The sequence below is a fragment of the Dreissena polymorpha genome, chromosome 1 (assembly GCF_020536995.1).
Source record: "Dreissena polymorpha isolate Duluth1 chromosome 1, UMN_Dpol_1.0, whole genome shotgun sequence".
Lineage (NCBI taxonomy): Eukaryota > Metazoa > Mollusca > Bivalvia > Myida > Dreissenidae > Dreissena > Dreissena polymorpha.
Genome location: NC_068355.1, coordinates 45,303,990 through 45,325,455, shown reverse-complemented (window position 1 = coordinate 45,325,455; position 21,466 = coordinate 45,303,990). Strand labels below are relative to the sequence as shown.

At 34.9% G+C, this 21,466-nt stretch overlaps 3 protein-coding genes across 3 annotated transcripts in view; all 3 read left to right on the top strand.

Moving 5' to 3' along the window:
* Positions 1-21,466, top strand: part of LOC127865095 (uncharacterized) — a 96,741-nt gene that overhangs the window by 9,960 nt on the left and 65,315 nt on the right. The window lies entirely within an intron of this gene.
* Positions 10,515-13,194, top strand: LOC127865091 (uncharacterized). The gene is made up of 2 exons (XM_052404985.1): positions 10,515-11,192; positions 11,690-13,194. The coding sequence occupies exons 1-2, from the start codon at positions 10,683-10,685 to the stop codon at positions 12,932-12,934; spliced, it is 1,755 nt and encodes a 584-aa protein (XP_052260945.1). The 5' UTR covers positions 10,515-10,682; the 3' UTR covers positions 12,935-13,194.
* LOC127865092 (uncharacterized) overlaps positions 20,151-21,466 on the top strand; it is an 83,183-nt gene continuing 81,867 nt past the window's right edge. Inside the window, exon 1 of the mRNA XM_052404986.1 lies at positions 20,151-20,446. The gene's annotated coding sequence lies outside the window, so the exon portion shown is untranslated. The remainder of the gene's footprint in view (positions 20,447-21,466) is intronic.

Genomic DNA, 21,466 nt, shown 5'->3' with positions numbered 1-21,466 from the left:
ATTAATTTTCTGATCAAAAGTGGTATTTCTAGTAGGTATAGGAGATATTTTATCAAGAAAAAGCATTAGAATTTGGATTGTTTTTAAGAAAAGTGTGCATTTCATCCAGTATTGCCATGGAACCAGTTTTTGGTTAGAAATTCAATAACATTATTTTAAAGTTCATTACCCCTTGTTGCTAAAAAATTCATAAAAAATAGAATTTTCAAAGTAATCCATTAAAACAAAAAGAAAATGCTTTCTAATACCTTAAATATTATTCCTGCAGGCATTTGACATCAATTATTTATGTTTAAAAAAATCATTGGTTCATGCTACATGTGCGGAGGTTTCGAACGTGAATCAATTTTTTTATCAGACAACAGGTTTTTGTCATCCAGGCATCTAGATAAATTGGAATTTCTAATATCTTGCTATTTTTATCCCGTTCTCTAGTCTGCACTTAAATTTTCATCACTATTTTATGATAAAATGATGATGAAATAGTCGGTTTATTATGAACATATAATGTTGTTTTATTGATGAAAATGGCTTTCTACCAGTAAAAGGCAGTATTTCACAATAAGCTGGCCAGGATTTTTAACTGGTCTGACAGCTCAACCAAATTTCTAGTTTCACTGGTCATCCCTATTTTTCACTGACCCTGGGTCAACTCACCACCGTAAGTGTTGAGCCCTGGAGATGCATTCACATCGTTTTGTTTTATTAATTCATGTTTATGTTCAGTCCTGTCTGCAAAATTCCCCCATCCAGTGATTGTTTTTGCTTTTTTTTTTGTTACAGCCTGTGGCATTTGGATTGGGAAAATTTATAGCGCGATAAACCATGAAATTGGGAAAAATAGCGCGATAAACCATGAAATTGGGAAAAATAATAAATATGATTATAAGTACAGATTAAAAATTGCTAAGTTCATGTTTGACAGCATTTTTATATTTTAATGTGTTGCTTTCATGTCTTCTAACAACGTTTAGTTAATATCCTTCCACATGCATATTGGACTTGCAATAATCTATAGATTCTTCAATATACATGTACCATTATGATTTAATCATAATCTCTTTAAAAGTATGAATTCAATTCAGGATGTTTTTTAAAGTAAAATATGATATGGTGAAAACATTAACAAATATTAACAAACACGCTTTTGTGTTCTTGCTGTGTAAATGTTGTATTAAATGGAGCTAAAATAATGCATTTCATTTGTTTACCTTTTAATATCTTGCACAATTGACATGATCCTCAGTTCAATGCTATTTTTCCAAACTATACAGCGTGACAAACATAATAAAGCAGAATATGCATATGAATCTGAATATACACAGATCCACTAACATATAAATCAAATCATGTTTGTCTCTTTCCATTTTCGAATGGTTCTCTTCTTTAATGCTTTAACTTTGTGAACTCCAATTTCCCAACACAGATTTCCGTGACGCACATTCACTGTCAGGGTTTGACATTAACTTTTTTTACAGCCAGACCATCGGACCAGCTCCTCTTAAAATGTACTAGCCCGAATCTGATGTCTACTAGACCATAAATGACATAGCAAATAAACAGAATTGTGTCGTGTAACTGTTTAATCAGGTTTTATCAGAAAATAATTAGTGAACACAAGAAAGTTATTTTGATGCACATAGTAAAAAATAAAATAAAACTGTTTAACAACATAAATTGTTTGTTGTAATTTCACTGTTTATCACCAGTTAAACAAATGATGTCTGTACATCAGGTGACATTTATTAAACGTTATCAAATTCTGGCCTCCTTGACCGCTGTGCTCCATGCTACCACAGCTCCAATGCCCTTTTCCATCATAATCTGTGTCAGTTTTACCGTCGGACTCTTCTTTATTAACTTATTTGTCGGACGAAAATCCAATCTTGAACAAAGTCACTCTTTAAATTACATTCTCTCGTCTTCTACGCCAAGATGTTTACATTGACGATACCGATTTTCGATAGAAGTCGTAAAAACATGATGTAAAGTTCTACGACACTGCAGAAAATCATTAACTATTTCAGTGCTGGAACCGAATTTTAAAGGTCTTTGAAAACAGTTTGGATCCAGATGAGACGCCACAGAACGTGGCGTCTCATCTGGACCCATACTGTTTGCTTTTCTGATAGTATTCTTTGAAAAAAATTGAAGAAAATGCTAATTTTAGAAATTCAGCAGACAACATTTTAGCAGACTACAAATTTCCCAGCATGCAAAGGGTTAATATTCATGACAACTTTACCAATGGAAACAAGCTATTTCTGCGGGAAGCTCTCCTTCGCGTCTAAAAATAGCGATGAATCATGTGAATTCTCCGCGTTTATTTATATACGCTAGTTTTGTTCTGATGTAAATAATGGATACAATAGTTATTTTACACATTAAGAGAAAAAGGTTTTCGGTTAGTTATAGTTATATGAATCAGTATAGATTTTGTATGTACGACCAGTCGGACAAGCTAGCCCACAGTTTTACTAGCCCGACCACCGATCTTACTAGACAATGTCTGTCGGACGTGCCTTAGTGTCGAACCCTGACTGTGAACATTTCTAATTAATATTTGTTGTTGTTCATCTTAAACATAGTATTTTGCGTTAATTGACACACACATTAAATTATCTCCTAATTACCATGTGATCTCCGCTGTTAATATAGTGTTATTTATCATTTTCGCTGCTCATCGCAAACTTCTTGTCTGCATGCCGCCATCTTGGACGTGTGTAAAAACAGGCGTTAACAATTGGGATACATCGACTATCGTCGGTATCCTCCGCAATATAGAGAGAGATGTGTGGATAGCAACGTAAAATCGTATTCCGCTACATTCGTGAACATTCGTAAGTCAGTTGTCATTCGGCAAAGACTCGACAAGCTCGATCGGCACTCGTTCTACAAAATTAATGCTAAATGACATTGTAATCTTATTGCTTAATTGGGAAAATTTGGTCATTCTTTTGAAATTTTGGTCAGATTTTTGGGAAAAAACGTCATTTTTTGCAATTGGGAAGCAGCCGATTATCGGCGGTAATTTAAGGAAAAAAAATCAATGCCATTGCGTGATCGCCAATGCGATGAAATCTCTGCTCTGGCGATAGAAAAATTGAATATAGATCGCCTGAATTACGATGAAAAAAAAATCAGAGAAAATAAACCAATTAATAATCAATTTACGCATTTCAGGTGTAAATTCTCACAGTGACACCGCTTGGTTACTTCCCCTAGTTGTTTATCATTAGGGATCTCCCTTAGCTGTTATAGAGAGTGTAAAGGGTTAGGGTTAACCCAGAGAGTGTAAAGTCCGGCTCTTGTATTTAAAATGTCTTAATCCTTTTGGTATACTGAACTTTAATTCTGCGCCGATAAATGAAATAATAGTGTGAGTTCTTTTTATAAATTAAGTAAAACGGTTGAATGTGTGTTATTAAAAGTTTTGAAATTATGAAATAACCATAACAGTGTAACACTTCACTATTTACACATGCCTTTAAGTCGCCCATGACGCTTTAAAAATATTGGTTTATTATTATGAGAGTATGACCAACACAATTTACATGAACACGGGTTATTTGAAGCACGAATGTTGTTGTTTTTAACCTCGCGTTAACATAAACATTCTGAAGTGTTTTTGGATAGAAAATTATTTATGCATGAAATACTCAATATCCACTAGGATAACACCTGCTTTTCATCACCAGTTTTAAGTAATTGGCCATGATTTTTTCGTTGATGAATATACCCGTAGGAACCGATTAGTGTGGTAGATTTATTAATGCCTGTATGTAACAGAAGACTTGAGTATGGCGCGCATTTTTATGTCCCCCACTATAGTAGTGGAGGACATATTGTTTTATGTCCCCCACTATAGTAGTTGTTTTTGCCCTGTCTGTTGGTTGGTTGGTCTGTTGGTTGGTTGGTTTGCGCCAACTTTAACATTTTGCAATAACTTTTGCTATATTGAAGATAGCAACTTCATATTTGGAATGCATGTGTATCTCATGAAGCTGCACATTTTGAGTGGTGAAAGGTCAAGGTCATCTTTCAAGGTCAGAGGTCAAATATATGTGGCCATTTTATGAATACTTTTGCAATATTGAAGATAGCAACTTGATATTTGGCATGCACGTGTATCTCATGGAGCTGCACATTTTGAGTGGTAAAAGGTCAAGGTCATCCTTCAAGGTCAGAGGTCAAATATATGTGGCCCAAATCGCCTATTTTATGAATACTTTTGCAATATCGAAGATAGCAAATTGATATTTGGCATGCATGTGTATCTCATGGAGCTGCACATTTTGAGTGGTGAAAGGTCAAGGTCATCCATCAAGGTCAAATATATGGGTCAAAATTGCTCATGTAATGTCACTTCTGCAATATTGAAGCTAGCAATTTTTATTTGAAATGCGTGTGTATCTCAAGCAGCTGCACTTTTTGAGTGGTGAAGGGTGTGCAAGGTCAAGGCCATCCTTCAAGGTCAAACATCATATAGGGGGACATTGTGTTTCACAAACACCTCTTGTTCCTGCTTATTAAAATAAGGGTATCAAAATAAGATTTCTAATTTGGGTTTAAGCTCTACAATATGAAATTATCATATACATTACAATTAGGGATGGGACCAAATATTAAAAAATCGGCAGAATATTCAAATACAAAATTCATAATCGAATATTATATTTTTTATGTAAAGGCACTTCCAAAAAAGTACATGTACAAAGTCGCAGTTTTGGTTTCCATTATAAGCCATTGCTTTGATAACAGCTGCCATCAATGAACAAGGTGATAACTGGCAAACAGGAGGGTATAAGGAGAGGGACAAATCATCAATTTTCTCTCAATTCAGAGTTATGCAATATGTACACATTATTTTCTGACAATCAGTCAAATATGAAAGTCAATTTATGTGAAACATTAACGTTTATTGATAAACATTTAAAAATCTGTGTTTTTACAGTTTTTTAAACCTCAGCGGTCAATTTTAAAAAAAGTGGTTAATATTAGCTGTAGTTACTTGATTAGCGCAGTTATTTACATGGATATGTTACCACCATATACAGTGGTTTTTTTATGGCAATTTCGGGGCCGATATTCGGCCCCATTCCCCTCAAAAAAGAGTATATTATTTTCCCCCCATTTTGTAAAAAAATCCCCTCCAGAAGTTAAAAAAAAATAATTTTTTTTTTTTTTTTTTTAGAAAGAACTGTCTCATAATCATGATAAATATATCTCAAATTTATTTCATTAACAACTAAAAAAGTATATTGCTATAATTTATATTATTTTGAATAATTATCAAGAGTTGTATTAAATAGTTTTTCCCAAATCAGTGGACTTTTCACATTAATTGCATTTTTCTCCCAAAAATGGCAAAGAAAAGGCCTGATGTATCTATATTATGTCAATATTTGTTGATAAAATCATTCCAATTTGGTCCATTTTATTGATTAAAAATGCTCAAATTTGCCATTTTATCGATTTGAAAGATTCCAATTTGACTCAAAATGGCTAAGAAAACTGAGACAGTGCATGAAGGCTGAACTGTCTGAAACTTAAATGTTGAAAAAATCATTGATATATATTTTAATTTTAAGAAAAAGGATAAAGACATTCAGCTGTGAATATTATATTCATACAAACATGTGTATTAATATAATAAATAACATTACATATAAACAAGTGAATTTTTAATTTTCAACTTTTTCCTAAAAACGACGCATTTATTCCCCTTTGGACGGGCCCCGCCACCATTCCCCTATAAGTGAAAAAAAACACTGATATAGCTGTATTTGTATAAACGATGGTTACTCCGTTATAACCTAAACTTGGAACTTTGTTAACTTACCACTGTAAAATTACCAACAACGCAATCCTGAAAATGACATCGTTTTCGCGCAATTTGTCAGATGAACATTGTCCAATACAGCCTTTGACTCTGTCACAAAAGAAATAAGCGAACAATGGGCTTAAACCTTTAGTGACCGAGAGTTGGACGTTTTCAAGAACTTATTGAAAGAAAATCTTCATGAAATCAAAGCAAATATAAATGGTCACTCGTTACCTTAAGTAATGGACACCATGCTTGTTGTAGTCAGAAACTTGGTACAAGAAATTATTTAAAGCCCCATTAACACTCAAAATCAATGAATATTTCGTAAACTATTTCATAACATAAAGTTTACCCATAAAAAATCAGTGTTCCTTAAACCAATAGCCAAAATTCGAACGCTAGATGTGGTCTGGTAACATAGATTTAACAATATACAATGTAACCAGACCACATCTATTGTTGAAGTTTTGGCTATTATAAGTTTCACTGATTTTTTTATGGGTACACTTTATTTTACGAAATAATTTACGAAATATTCGTTGATTTTGAGTGTTAATGGGACTTTAAGAGGATCTGTCTGGTTATGATGTTTACGCATTGAAACGCAAAACTCATTAATTGATCGTGATGATAAAACTATTTTGGTAAATTTACATTAGCAACACGGATTTAATTCACATGGACCGAAGAATGGTGCAAGGTAGGCTCACTGTCAATAAAACAAAACGAACACATAAAGTTTAATATAGACCAGATTTATTATTGAATCCTGGGTAAATACAGTTTCATGCAATTGCAGTGCACGTTTTGCAGCAATAAAACGAAACTTAAACATGCTTTTTACATAATCTCACGAAATTTATTATCGAGCAATTAGTTTTAAGCAATAAAAGTGTGCGTTTTGCAACACTGTGTGTTGCAAAATAGATTCTATATTTGAAATATGAAATGAGTAACATACACAAACAATAATTCTTCGGAACGAAAACACTTGCATTGAGCATCAAATTAACTGCAGTTTGTATTTTAGAAGCTAATATGTATTTAATGTTCATGCCATTGAGCATTAAATATTGAGGACTTAAAATGATAACTACATTCATTTCAAGTTACCGAATTAAAGGGGCCTTTTCACAGATTTTGGCATACTTTGAAGTTTGTCATTAAATGCTTTATATTGATAAATGCAAACATTGGATCTAAGAAGCTCCAGTAAAAAATCAAGAATAAAATTAAATAAAAGAAAAAAAAGTTAACCCCAGCAGAGCTCGAACCAGTGACCCCTGGAGTCCTGGAGTAAAAACCAATTAGACCGCTCGGCCATCCTGCGGAGTATAAATGACGGACGTATTTTATACTTTATATAAGTAATCTTCGTAGTTTCACAAAATTAAACAACAACAACAGAACTCTCCAAATTATTCAATGGTTTCGCGTTGCAACGCTTGTTAATTTTCAGGTTTTTAAATCGTCAAAAAATGCATATAATGGCTCTATTGTCCATGGTAAATGTTCAGTATTACTGTATCCTTACAAATATCATAACTAAAACGAAAATTTGCGAATGTGAAGCAATTTTTTTCAATTTTGTCAATTTACCAAAACATGAAAAGATCCCTTTATATACATACCATGACTAAAATTATGTTTCAGTTAAGCTTTATTTAATTTAATTTTCGCACTGTTGATACCCGGGTGTACTTTGTCCAGGGTTTTCCATGGAAATCCATGGAAAATATGAGGCTGGAGTATTCAGACTAAGTTTCCAGCCTTTTCCAGCGTCAATATTTAAAAAAAAAAGGGTGGAAAATTGTCCATGGTATGTGAAAATAGCCTGGAATAGTTTCCATGGTTTTCCAGGCTCCCTAGAATAATTACCATGGAACAATTTCCAGGGTTTTCCAGCCAGCATGGAATAAATACCGTCCGAATACTCCATGTAATCTGGAAAACCATGGAAAACCATGGATTTTTTTCCAGGGTTTTCCAGATTACATGGAGTATTCGGACGGTATTTTTTCCATGCTGGCTGGAAAACCCTGGAAAATGTTCCAGGGTTTTTCTTTGTTTAATATTCCATGGATGCCTGGTATAACATGGAAAATTGTCCAGCGTTTACCATGGTCACTGAATAGAAAAAGAAATTTCTGGTCTAAAAACAATATTCATGTATTAAATGAATACAATACTCACAGCTTAAATAAATCACAATTTAAGGTTAGATTAAAACAAAACAAAAAATCAACATAATGCCTTAGTTTCTTCGATGTATTATTTTGTTCACAATTCATCAAAATATAACATCAGATTACAAATTGTGTTACATTTATTTAACAAATTATTCAGATCAAACAAGTGTTGTTTAATACATGCTTACAAAGCCTCTAGGTCCATTATCATAAATCAGGCCCTTACATAACAGAACAGGCGCTACTTTAAAAGTTAAAAAGTATAATGCAACCTTAACAACATGTATTCAAAGTAACAAAATACAAGCAAGTCAAGTAATATACAGTAACAATTCACGAACCCTGTACAAACGATATACAAGAAACAAAATGAAAAATTAAAGTTATTTTAGCTACTTCATGTTTGTCACAATATATGTAGCTGCCCATGAGCACAAGGATACTATTTTTCTCAGCTACTTTCACTTTAATGCAATTTAGGTGCTGAATTTCATTAAAATACTTTTATATAATTTTATTGTTCAAAGAAATTCAGAACATAATGCATGTACATGTATTACTTTCCAAGTGACAGTTTAAAATATAATTGCAAGTCTAAAACTTGTGAAGGCAGCTTAGTAAATTATAAGTACCCAGGTGGGATAAAATTACAGTTTTTAAAAACTTTTTTGTTAATTAGCTAGGCTTCAGTAGGTCGTGGATCTTTTATAGAACTTGTACTGCTGTTATACTGTTCGGCTCCTGCATGATCTCTGAAAGAAAAACAAAGCAAACAATATTACAAGAAAGCCATAAGTTTTTTACATTTATCTGTAAAAGTAAATGTGCAGCAATCATATGATTGAATATCTATACTTCAATGCTCATTCATATTTTAATCTATTTTAGATATTTCATATCACTGCTCAATTCCGTACGTCTGGCTTTTTTGTATTTGAGCTAACATTTACGATCCTAAGTAGTTAGCAATTATTTCTTTTCCATTTACTGAAATTTATTCTCTTAAAGTTTGCAAGCGGGCTTTAATCTACTTGCAAACAGGCAACCACACAGGAAAACTGAGACTTTCAAGTGAATAAATTGGTGATTTAACTTATATTTTTATATGACTCTCTTTTATTTTGAAATTTATATTGTTGTTTTCTTAAATGCCCCAAAACAGGGTACACTAGCATGTATCTGGAAACTCAAACATATATAGGAATTTTATATTCAGATATTGCTATATGAAAGTTATGCTAATTTGCTAATTCATATAAAAATAACCTGTAATTGAAACTAGACCAAAATATTGGATAGCAAAAAGACAAAATACTTTCAGGTGGTTAACACTTAATTACTTATATGAGCCCGGGGCATAACAATATTTACCATGAATTTGTGGCCATGTTAGTCCTCTTGGTAAATGCGCCAAAAGAGCCGCTTTGCTGTCTTGGGTTATTTCCCTGCCAAACTCTGCAGTACATGTATCTTCCATCAACTGGTCAGCTACAGTTAAAGCACATAATGAAAATGTATATAGAAAATAATTCAAGTATTGTTTTAAATATTTAGTAAAATGGTCTTTAAATAATAACTTACAATGAAGTTAATACATCACAAAGCATAGCATAACAAAATTTGTAGGTATGATTAGTACAAATTTATTATTGCTATAATTAGAATGATGTGTAATTCTATTGGTATGAAAATGCAAAGTGAAACCTAAAAAACAATGCTATTGGTTTAATTAATTTATTTATAAACATTAACAGCATTAATGAGCATTGAGTTCTCATCATGCACAGCACATAACTCCCTTAGCCTCAGTTCCCTAGCCATGCATTATAAACTTCCGATACTACATTCAAGCTTATTTATATCTCCACATAGGACTTCCTTTATCAAGCTGCAAACTGCACTTAGTGAAAATGTGTGTGACAGCTGCTTTTAAACTTCTATATTTGCCATACTTTTACCTAAAATGTCACATAAAAAAGGTCTACAATGATGACATAAGAAGAATAAATTTAAAGGAATATTTAGAAATAATGAAAAGCACAAACCTTCAGTTGTTGTTCTATTCCTAGACAGACTTCTGAAACACTTGTATGCATCACTTTTTAACAACATTTCATGTCACTTTCCAAATGATATCCATACATTATAATTTTAAGAAATTCTTGTTAATGGAAAATCTCATTAACTCTACTGTTTGTGAACATTACATTAACTTCATTTTAACAACAAGTTTAACCTGCATATTTTCTGCAATACGCCAGAATTTCAATCTAACAGGTAAACTTTCTGTATTTGAACTCAGCCAATCAGAAAAGGCTGTGATATTTTATAACCAATAGATTAGCAGCAGACATATCTGACTCACACACAGGTTTATCAGATAGTTTGTTAATAGACCACTTCAAGCTTCAAGTGCGCATGCGCCGAGTTAAATCTCGAATCGCGTGACGAGACCCCATATCGCGAGATTTGCAAAACTGGGGGCTGGCTTTCTCATGCATTTCATTCGTAGACAGGTGATACTCATTGAGTACGATTCAGCTAAATGTCGGGTTTAACAGACGCTTGCAACATAATTGGTAAACAACGCCGTTTTCTTACACTGATGAAGCGAGTCTTTATTCAAGCCAACAAAACCTGCAATACTTTTCGTTTAAAGTGTTATTATGGGTGGAAGGGACTATTGCTGTGTCGTTGGTTGTGTAAACAGACGATCTAAATCAAAGCTACCATTTCATGGTATTCCTAAAAAGCCTGAACATCGAAGGAAAGCCTGGATTAAAGCATCCGGACGACAGTGCCATGGAAAACACAAATTTATTGTCACAGAATATACTCGTATTTGTGGTGCACATTTTGTGAATGGTGTTAAGAGCAATAATCCTTTGGACGTTGACTATGTGCCAACAGTTAATTTGCCAAGGCCTATATCATTGACCCCTGTGGTAGAACGAGCTACAACAACCAGTAAGATGGCAAAGTCATACAGTGATGCGGTGCAGAATGCAATTAACCGGAAGAAAGCTTCAAACAAATATTGTGCTCGTAAAAAACTGATCTTATGTGAGCCAGATATTGACGATGTGCATATGGAAGTAGAGGTTGGGTTGCCAGCAACACAAAGCCAGAGCGACTACGAATTTGTTGTTCGGGGGCTAGAAACAAACGATGCATCGGTTAGTTGTTTGTTGTTGAATGAATGGAATTGTAGAAGTTATGCACATGTCCCACAGCGTCCTGTCCGTATAATAAAATAAGATGAAACCTCTGAAAAGCTCCACATTTCTTAACACATTTAAGCCTAGAGGACTCTCCTGTCCTTTTAGATTGGATCAATTTATTTCCAAAATTAGGGATGTCTAGTATATTTATTTCTATATTTAGAATATTTCTTACAGAAATTCCTTTAAGCAAACAGCGCAGACCCTGGGTCTACGCTGTTTGCAAAGTCCTTTTTTCTAGACGCTAGGCAGAAATGGGTTAATCTTTTTAAAAAATAACTTCATAAGAAGCCGTAGACTATAACTGTTTATTTGCTTTGTGGGTTTGGATTACAATTGATTTTCTTATGTTCTCTCAAGGAGCTTCGCAACAATGAATTATGTATGTATGGCTAATTTTAAACATATTTAAATGAACCAATCAGATAAATATCCATTTTTTTCTGTTTCAGGTACCCAAGTATGAAGACCATGTATATGCAAAAGCAGAGTGTCCTAGACAGCCTCGGTTAGCTTCAACATCAACCAGTGTCCAGACCGAAGATCAGTCATACTGCCACGATGAACACATCTTTAAGGCACGTCCTATAACAGAGACTTATGTCCAGACAGACTTAAATGCAAAATGTGATAAGACAGTTCAGATTGACTCTTTTGATGGTGATATGTGTAAGAATTTGACTGAAATCAAACAGAAAAACCAGATGAAAAACATAAAAACTTTAAAGGAAAAAGTGACAGACCTGTCCAAGGAATGCACTGAACTGAAGAGGAGAGTGTTCTCATCTTCAAATATGCTTCATTCCAATGACCAGGTCCAGTTTTACACTGGACTTCCAAATTTAGAGACTTATAATGCACTGTTTAATTATTTACAACCAAAGGCACTAAATTTGACTTATTGGCGAGGCAAAAGCATGACAAAAACTCGTTCGAGACTAGGGGGCACAAAACTGTCTCTTGAAGAACAGTTCTTCATGACTTTGGTTAGACTCCGGCTCAATCTGTCAGTTGAAGATTTATCTGACCGGTTTGGTGTCTCTGTTGGAACAATATCATCAGTTTTCAACACATGGTGTCGATTTTTACGCCTGGAACTAGAAGACCTTTTCCCGTACCCTACCGCTGAACAGGTTCAAAGGAATGTGCCTTCTTCATTTTCCAAATACCCAAACACCAGATTAATTATTGACTGTACAGAAATATTTGTTCAAAAACCATCTGCTCTGAAAGCACAGCGTCAAACCTGGTCCAACTACAAGCATAGAAACACACATAAAATTTTGGTAGGAATCACACCTGATGGAACTGTTGTATTTATTTCCTCATTGTTTGGTGGGTCTGCGTCAGATAAATTTATAGTAAAGCATAGTGGACTTTTGAAACTGATTGAAGTAGGTGACAATATAATGGCAGATCGTGGTTTTGACATTCAGGCACAGCTGTCTAAACTAGGTGCTCATCTGAACATGCCACCATTCCGCAGTGGAAGTTACCAATTGACTCCTGAACAGGTGGAGGAGACACGGCGAATTGCAGAAGTTCGTATTCATGTGGAGCGAGCAATACAGCGAATAAAGACATTTTCCATATTGTGTGGAACAATGCCAATTACTCTGCACATGGTTGCGGAGGACATATTTAAAACATGTGCATACCTGACAAACTTCCAAACACCTATATTGAAATCTGAGTAATAGAGACTGTTTTTAGTTGTCATCTACACAAACTTGTTGTTTGATGTTAAGAAGTAATAGAATTAAAAAGTTAATTGCTGTTGGTTTTTTCAACTTGAGTTCAAGAGTAACAAGAATGATGCTTATGGTGGTGATGATTATTTATACATTGTGATGATGTATACTGTAATGGGGGTAATAATGATACATGTAAATGATTATGATACACAATGATGATGGTGATGATTTGATAAAAACATATTCCTACCCCTTTTGATTTATGACGCATTTCACGCATCTGCAGTTACTTACAGTGTTATATTTAATTAAAAACCTTTCTTACTAGATTCTTCAAGTTTTTAAGGCTTCTTATCCAACCCTGAAATACTGTTGAGCAGCAAACAGCATAAAACCTGAACAGACTGCGAGTTACTCGCAAGCACATAGCCCATTTCACTTCTGTTTCACTTCTGAGTGGGAAAGGGTTAAAAATTGCTAGTGTTTAAAATGGTCTGCACACACAACATAAAGGCAGGTCAGGTTAATGGAAACATACAACATTTTTATAATAAAAGAATGGGATGACTGAAAAACTGAATGAAACAAAACAAAAAACATATAACACAAACTTTATTCAGCACATTGGTCTTCAATAAATAGGCATTTTTAAATAACTGTTATTATTAGCATATAAATTTATTTTAAAAAACAAACAACAACACACACATCACTTATTATTGCACTATTTCATCTTAATGAAGCTTTGTCTCACACTGAAAAGAGACTATAACTGTGATAATTGTCATAGTTAAACAGTACATTAATAAATAACATTGTTATATCCCACACAAGACAAGAAAATGTTCATTTCTAGGATCAATATATTTTTATGAAGCTTTAAATTTAATTAATCTTGATGTAAATAGTACTAGGTCTTAATCATTTAAGTGAAAAAAAAACGGTATTACCACTATTTGGAAAGACACAAGCAGTGCAAAAAATAATAATATAAAATTCCTGATCCATATAACATTTACAGACACATTATATTATACATTTTTAATACAAAAAGATGAAATTTGTAAGTTTTAAACTGACATTATTTTTCCCAGATCACTCAATTGCATTGGTTAAAATAATGATTTACAGTAATATTCTTGCTAAAGATATGACTGACGTCAAATTAATTTCATTGACAGCACAGCGCACACACTGATATCTATATGTCATTTCCATTGAGACTTATAATGCAAACTCATATCTGAAGGGGTCCAAACCAAACTTCACCCTGGGATACAAAATCTCAGGCAGCACAATATTTTCATAGAAGTCTATCAGTTTCTTTTTGCACCTCTCCCAGAAACACGGGTCAAAGGGCACCTCTACAATGAAAATGTCCAACTCAGTGCAGAGAACAAAGTCACACTTCTTAATGCCTAAAATCCCCATTTGTCCTTGCACCTGGGTGTAGTATTCATGGTTTATGTTCAGTTCCACTTCATTGTTTTCATTAAATTTCAAGCACTTCAGTTTTTTCACTGCACTGTCCCTACTCAGTTTCCAGGATGACTGAGGATTTTTTATTTCTACAATTCTACAACAATCCTTTGACAACCTGTCAACAGAGGCCCCTAAATACTGGTGTTTAGAATCTACAACAAGGCCTCTCTTCGTGAGCTGAATTCCTGTTTCACTGGTGTAGCGTTGGGCTGCCTCCTCTTCTTTAGCAATGCCAAAGGCCATCGCTGGTGTCTGCCTTACATTCTTGTACAGCAGGGTATCCAGGGTCACTTTGGGGTTTGTGGTGGCTTTCATCTTGAACACCTTATGGAAATTTGACGCCGTAAGTCGGTATTTCCTCGCCTTCTTCCATCTTTCACTGTCAGACTGGCCAATGGTCATGCGTTCCAGCTGCCGTATTTGGTCTGGCTTTAAGGAGAAGAACTCCTGTTTGGCTTCCTCACACTTGACACTTATGTCCATTACAGATGGAGGAAAAATGTTGACAGTGTAATCATCCATGGAAAGTTCTCTGCGTGATGGAACAGTCTTACATGATGCATTGTCAGAAACAGTTTGATACTTAAGGAAATTACACTTTGAATTGCTTCTTTTCAATGCTTGTACAAGCTCATTCTTTCTGACCAGATCAACCTGTCGGTCACCGGCCTGTCGTGGATCAAACCCGCTTCCATCAAAAGTCACATGGTCTTTGAGTTGTTTCCATGAGCTTGCCTGACAGAAAAAAATGATTTAAATTATTTAAGATAAATATAATAGGACAAAAAGTGAAGATAAAATAAGAATTAAAGTTAAAAAATAAAACTCTAAAATATTTTTGTGAAAATTTAAAAGGTGCAACCGTTTAAAAATGTTACAATTGTTATTTTATTCCAAATTTATATAGAACTCTTATTGTTAAGAATCATATGTTCATAATCGCTCAACAACAACTATGCATTTCAAGCAAATATAAATATAAGGAAGTACAGTAAAAATTGCAGATGTATATCACAAAATATGGCCTGTTCAAGAATTAATTACATTTTTTAGCCTACAAGATTAGTGAACAAAATACTCACTTTACTATTCTTATGTTGTGGATGGTTTCCGGTTCCACATTTTGTTTTGATGGGGCATTCCATGCGCACAGCCGGTCAGTGCAGGTTGGCCTGTCGGTAGACTGGTTGAGCCCCTTGGCGATGAAATCTTCTACAGCAAACAGGATCGCTGCGATATGACTGCATGCTTCGCCTCTCCTGAAGTTAACAAATAAATATATATGTATTGATCTCTAAGAAATTTTACAGTAATCTTCTGTTAATATAATCGTGTGTTCAATACATAAACCTATAGATTAAAAATATGTCTGTACAGTTTATGACCATTGTTTTAGTAGTAGAAGTAACAGACTTGTCACAACTGATTTGAGAGAACAGCCCTTTTAAGATAATCAATAATTATTTTGGCAAGAAATAGGTGGCCAATGTGATAAAGTGAGAAGATTAACAAAAGATATGTAAAGTATGTTTAAAATGATGCATAACTCAAACATTTTATTTACCCTGCAACGCAAGCACAAGAACCTCCAATGGGGATGCCAGTCTCCTTCTCAAGGGCCACGTATGTTTGGTAGGCCTTTCCTTGGTAAGATGCAAGTACTTTGGCGTGAATTGTGTACACCTTTGTGTTTGCTACAAATGTCTCCGCATGTCGCAGTCTCTGGACAAATCCTTCCTCGAAATATTTAAAAGCTTTCAACGACTTGTAAGCTCTAACACTTCCTTTGTCAAACGACTTTTCCCGGCTTTGAATCAAATAATGTTTTAGTTTTTCAATGTCAAAATCTGGAACACCATTTAAATTATCTGTCCACTCTAGCGCTGAAAACAATTCTTGATCGAAAACATTATCTTCCATTTTGTTATGTCACATATTCACGTTCGAGAACAAAGCAATGTAAACAGGAAATGAAGAGCCCCCAGTTTTGCAAATCTCGTCGGGTCTCGCGTGATTTTTAAGAAAAGCGTCTTGATGATCATGAGCGCGGGGTTATACAGACGCTTAATTTGAATTGGTCTATTGCAAACCTGGACTGTAGTTAAATATTGAGTGTGTATACACCTTGAACAGGGTTAAATAATTTAAACTTGTAGACATTGCTTTGAAAGTTACTACTATTACTTCTACTACTAGTACTACTACTACTACTACTACTTCTGCAAAACTACTACTACTATTACAACAGCCACAACAACAACAACAACAACAACAACAACAACAACTTCTACTACTACTACTACTACTACTACTACTACTACTACTACTACTGCTACTTCTACTTATACTACTACTACTACTACTACTACTTCTACTACTACTACTATTACTACTACTACTACTGCTGCTACTACTGCTACTACTACTACTACTGCTTCAACTACTACAACTGCTTCAACTACTACTACTACTACTGCTGCTGCTACTGCTGTGGCTGCTACTACTCCTGCTGCTGCTACTATTACTACTGCTACTGCTGCTGCTGCTGCTACTACTACTACAACTCCTGCTGCAGCGACTACTACTACTACTACTGCTGCTGCTGCTGCTGCTGTTACTACTACTACTACTACTACTACTACTACTACTACTACTACTACTACTACTACTACTAGTAGTACTAGTACTTCAACTACTATTGCTACTACTGCTGCTGCTGCTACTTCTACTACTTCTACTACTACTACTTCTACTACTACTACTGCTGCTGCTGCTAATGCTACTTCCTTAACTACTACTACTACTGCTGCTACTAGTATTGTTATTATTATTTATACTACTATTGCTACCGTTACTGCTACTATTCCTGTAAATGCTAAAACAACAACACAATAATAACTGCTACTACTGCTACTGTCATTTAAATTTGCACCAATAGTATAATTATAAGTAGTTTAACTGCTTATACAACTTATACAACAACCACTTTTACTTCTACTCCTACAACATATTCTACTGCCAGCCTCAGCATTACTACTTCTACCACTACTACTACTACTATAACTACTACTATTTCTGCCCAAACTATGCACATTGTTTTATGTTTTATTCATATGTTGTGTAAATTGTTGAACTCTGATTTACTTTGAATAAAATGTGTTGCATTTTTATAAGTTATTTTCTCCTCTTATAAAGTCTAAGTTTTTTCCAGTGTCAGCTGAAAATGTTAGAGTCTTTTCCATGCTTAAAATATTCTATGTTCCACTTTCCATGCTATCTGGAAATATTTTCCATGGTTATCCAGCCTAAATCCAGCGTTTTCCATTCCTTTTCCATGCTTTTCCATCCAAGGCTGGAAAATGCTTGGAAAAAAAGTCCACGTTTCATGGACATTTCTAGAACAAAACCCTGGAAAACCCTGGAAACTGTTTCAAATTCCAGGGATTTCCATGGAATTCCATGTTATACCATGGATTTCCAGCCTAAGTTCCATGATTACCCTGGACAATGTACACCCGGGTAAGTCTACTTATTGTTTTATTCATTTAGCTTACCGTACCTTGTATAGCTTGCATAGCGATTTTTTGTGAACTTATAGAAGGTTTAAACTAATATCGGCACAAATTGTCTTACATCGGGACGCCGGGACAATCGCCCAAATCGCGGTCCCGTCGAGATCTGGCATATATGTTTTAATTCCACTATCCATATATCAAATCAATGATCATCTAATCAGAATTTAATTTCTCAAATTTATACCAATTAAATCGTCGTGGTTCTTATTCTTAATTCCAGAAAAAATAGCGAAACCAAAAGCATACATATGATCGATGGAAAGTAATCCAAATCAATTAGAAGTATTATAATAAATTAGAATTACAGTAATGTGTTTTCCGGAAATATCTTATATCTTATAAAACTAAACAGTATTTATTTTAAAAGAAGAGCATACTAATCAATGATCTTTAAGGCACTATAAAGGTGACGATCCGTAATTATTTACCGATTTTTAACCAGGTTTTTAACCAGGTTTTCCGAAGGAAAAAACTGGTTATTAGATTGGCGAATGCGGGCGGGCTGGCTGGCTGGCGGGCTGGCGGGCGGGCGGAACAAGCTTGTCCGGGCCATAACTATGTTGTTCATTGTCAGATTTTAAAATCATTTGGCACATTTGTTCACCATCATTGGACGGTGTGTCGCGCGAAATAATAACGTCAATATCTCCAAGGTCAAGGTCACACTTTGAGTTCAAAGGTCAACAACGGCCATAAATGAGCTTGTCCTGACCATAACTATGTCATTCATTGTGAGATTTTAAAATCATTTGGCACATTCGTTCACCATCATGGGACGGTGTGTCGCACGAAAGAATCACGTCAATATCTCCAATGTCAAGTTCAGTTTGAGTTCTCTCCCTTTATCAGATTTTTTTTTCACAATGAAAACCTGGTTTTGTGACAATTTTGTCCCTTGTTAAATATATTTTCCTTATTTTATTTATAAAGGTTATCAAAAAACAATATATATATGCTATTGGACATTACCATAAAAATATGAGCAATACAACTTGTTTTGAGCTCAAAATACAGTGTCCTCCAAGTCAATCGTGTTTACAAACAATCAGTTTATTTACATCGCTGTTTACTAAATCATGCCGAGCGATTCTGGCCGATTTTCCGGCAACAAATTTTGATTGGTTGGCACAAGACATTGTGTATCACGTGAGCAAGTCAAAGGTGAAGAGGCCAGACATTCAAAACAAAAATGGCGTCAATTGCAAAGAGAAAGCGTACAATATCGATAGAAGAAAAATCGAGACGCAAAAAGGATGCGAAAACATCGTATAATCTTGGCCGTATCACTATTGGAAGTGAAGTTGTAAGGTGGAGAGACTTTCAAAGGCAGCACAAGTTTCGATCGAACGAGGAAACCGCCCGTTTTCTTTTAGATCAGTGAGTAGCCTACGAGTACGAGTACGAATAAAAATAGTGTTGTTTACTTTTCTATTATTCTTGTTTAAGGTGAAGAAATGTTATTTCCATGTATTTGTACGTATATATTACATATTATTAGATAGTTTGAATATATACAGCGAACAAAGAATAACGATGATAATCTTCCAAACCATTTTGTTGCATACTTTGTGCAATTTTCATTTATTCTATACAACACGTGTTGCATGAATTTTCTTGTTTGTCACATTGTTTGTTTTCAGTATTTCCAGCTGTGGAAAAAAGTAGAACAGAAAGCTACAACAAGCACTCCATTCAAAACAAGACCATTTGTTTTTGAACCTCAAGTATCTGGAATATCTTCCATTTCCAGTGAAGCAGAGAGGCAAGATAAAACTTACTTAGATTGCTTATCAATTTTAACCCTTTGCATGCTGGGAAATTTGTCGTCTGCTAAAATGTCGTCTGGTGAATTTCTAAAATTAGCATTTTCTTCGATTTTTTTTCAAAGAAAACTATCAGAATAGCAAACAGTTTGCATCCAGATGAGACGCCACTGTTTGCAAAGGCCTTCAAAATTCGGTTCGCGCACTGAAAGAGTTAATTTCCTTGTGAATCTTTGATTGAACAAAAAAGCATGTGCGTCAAATCAAGCAGAATAATAAATCATAATTTTTGTTTAACGGTTAAATTTGTTTTTGTTACAGTACATCTATTTTCTTGTTTTAATTAATTAGATTTTTAAAAATTAATATTTCATTGATTTTTCTTTAGTTTGGGAATGGAGCCCGGGCCTATTGAATTGGGAATTTTTTTCCTGACTTGGGAAATCATGTGCTTTTTTGATACATTATAAATTTTCATATAATTTCCATCTACAATTCAAATGTTTGTTATTATGCCCCCCTTCGAAGAAGAGGGGGTATATTGCTTTGCTCATGTTGGTCTGTCGGTCGGTCGGTCGGTCCACCAGGTGGTTTCCGGATGATAACTCAAGAACGCTTACGCCTAGGATCATGAAACTTCATAGGAACATTGATCATGACTCGCAGATGACCCCTATTGATTTTGAGGTCACTAGGTCAAGGTCACGGTCACCCGAAATAGTAAAATGGTTTTCGGATGATAACTCAAGGACGCTTATGCCTAGGATCATGAAACTTGATAGGTAGATTGATCACGACTCGCAGATGACCCCTATTGATTTTAAGGTCACTTGGTCAAAGGTCAAGGTCACGGTGACCCGAAATAGTAAAATGGTTTCCGGATGATAACTCAAGAACGCTTATGCCTAGAATCATGAAACTTCATAGGTAGATTGATAATGACTGGCAGATGACCGCTATTGATTTTCAGTTCACTTGGCAAAGGTCAAGGTCACGGTGACCCAAAATAGTAAAATGGTTTCCGGATGATAACTCAAGAACGCTTATGCCTAGGATCATGAAACTTGATAGGTAGATTGATAATGACTCGCAGATGACCTCTATTGATTTTCAGGTCACTAGGTCAAAGGTCAAGGTCACGGTGATTCGAAATAGTAAAATGGTTTCCGGATGATGACTCAATAACGCTTATGCCTAGGATCCTGAAACTTGATAGGTAGATTGATCATGACTAGCAGTTGACCCCTATTGATTTTCAGGTCACTATATCAAAGGTCAAGGTCACAGTGACCCGAAATAGTAAAATGGTTTCCGGATGATAACTCAAGAACGCTTGTGGCTACGATCATGAAACTTCATAGGTACATTGATCATGACTCGCAGATGACCCCTATTGATTTTCAGGTCACTAGGTCAAAGGTCAAGGTCATGGTGACCCGAAATAGTAAAATGGTTTCCAGATGATAACTCAAGAACGCTTATGCCTAGGATCATGAAACTTCATAGGTACATGGATCATGACTCGCAGATGACCCCTATTGATTTTGAGGTCACAAGATCAAAGGTTAAGGTCATGGTGACCCGAAATAGTAACATGGTTTCCGGATGATAACTCAAGAACGCTTATGCTTAGGATCATGAAACTTCATAGGTACATTGATCACTACTCGCAGATGACCCCTATCGATTTTCAGGTCACTAGGTCAAAGGTCAAG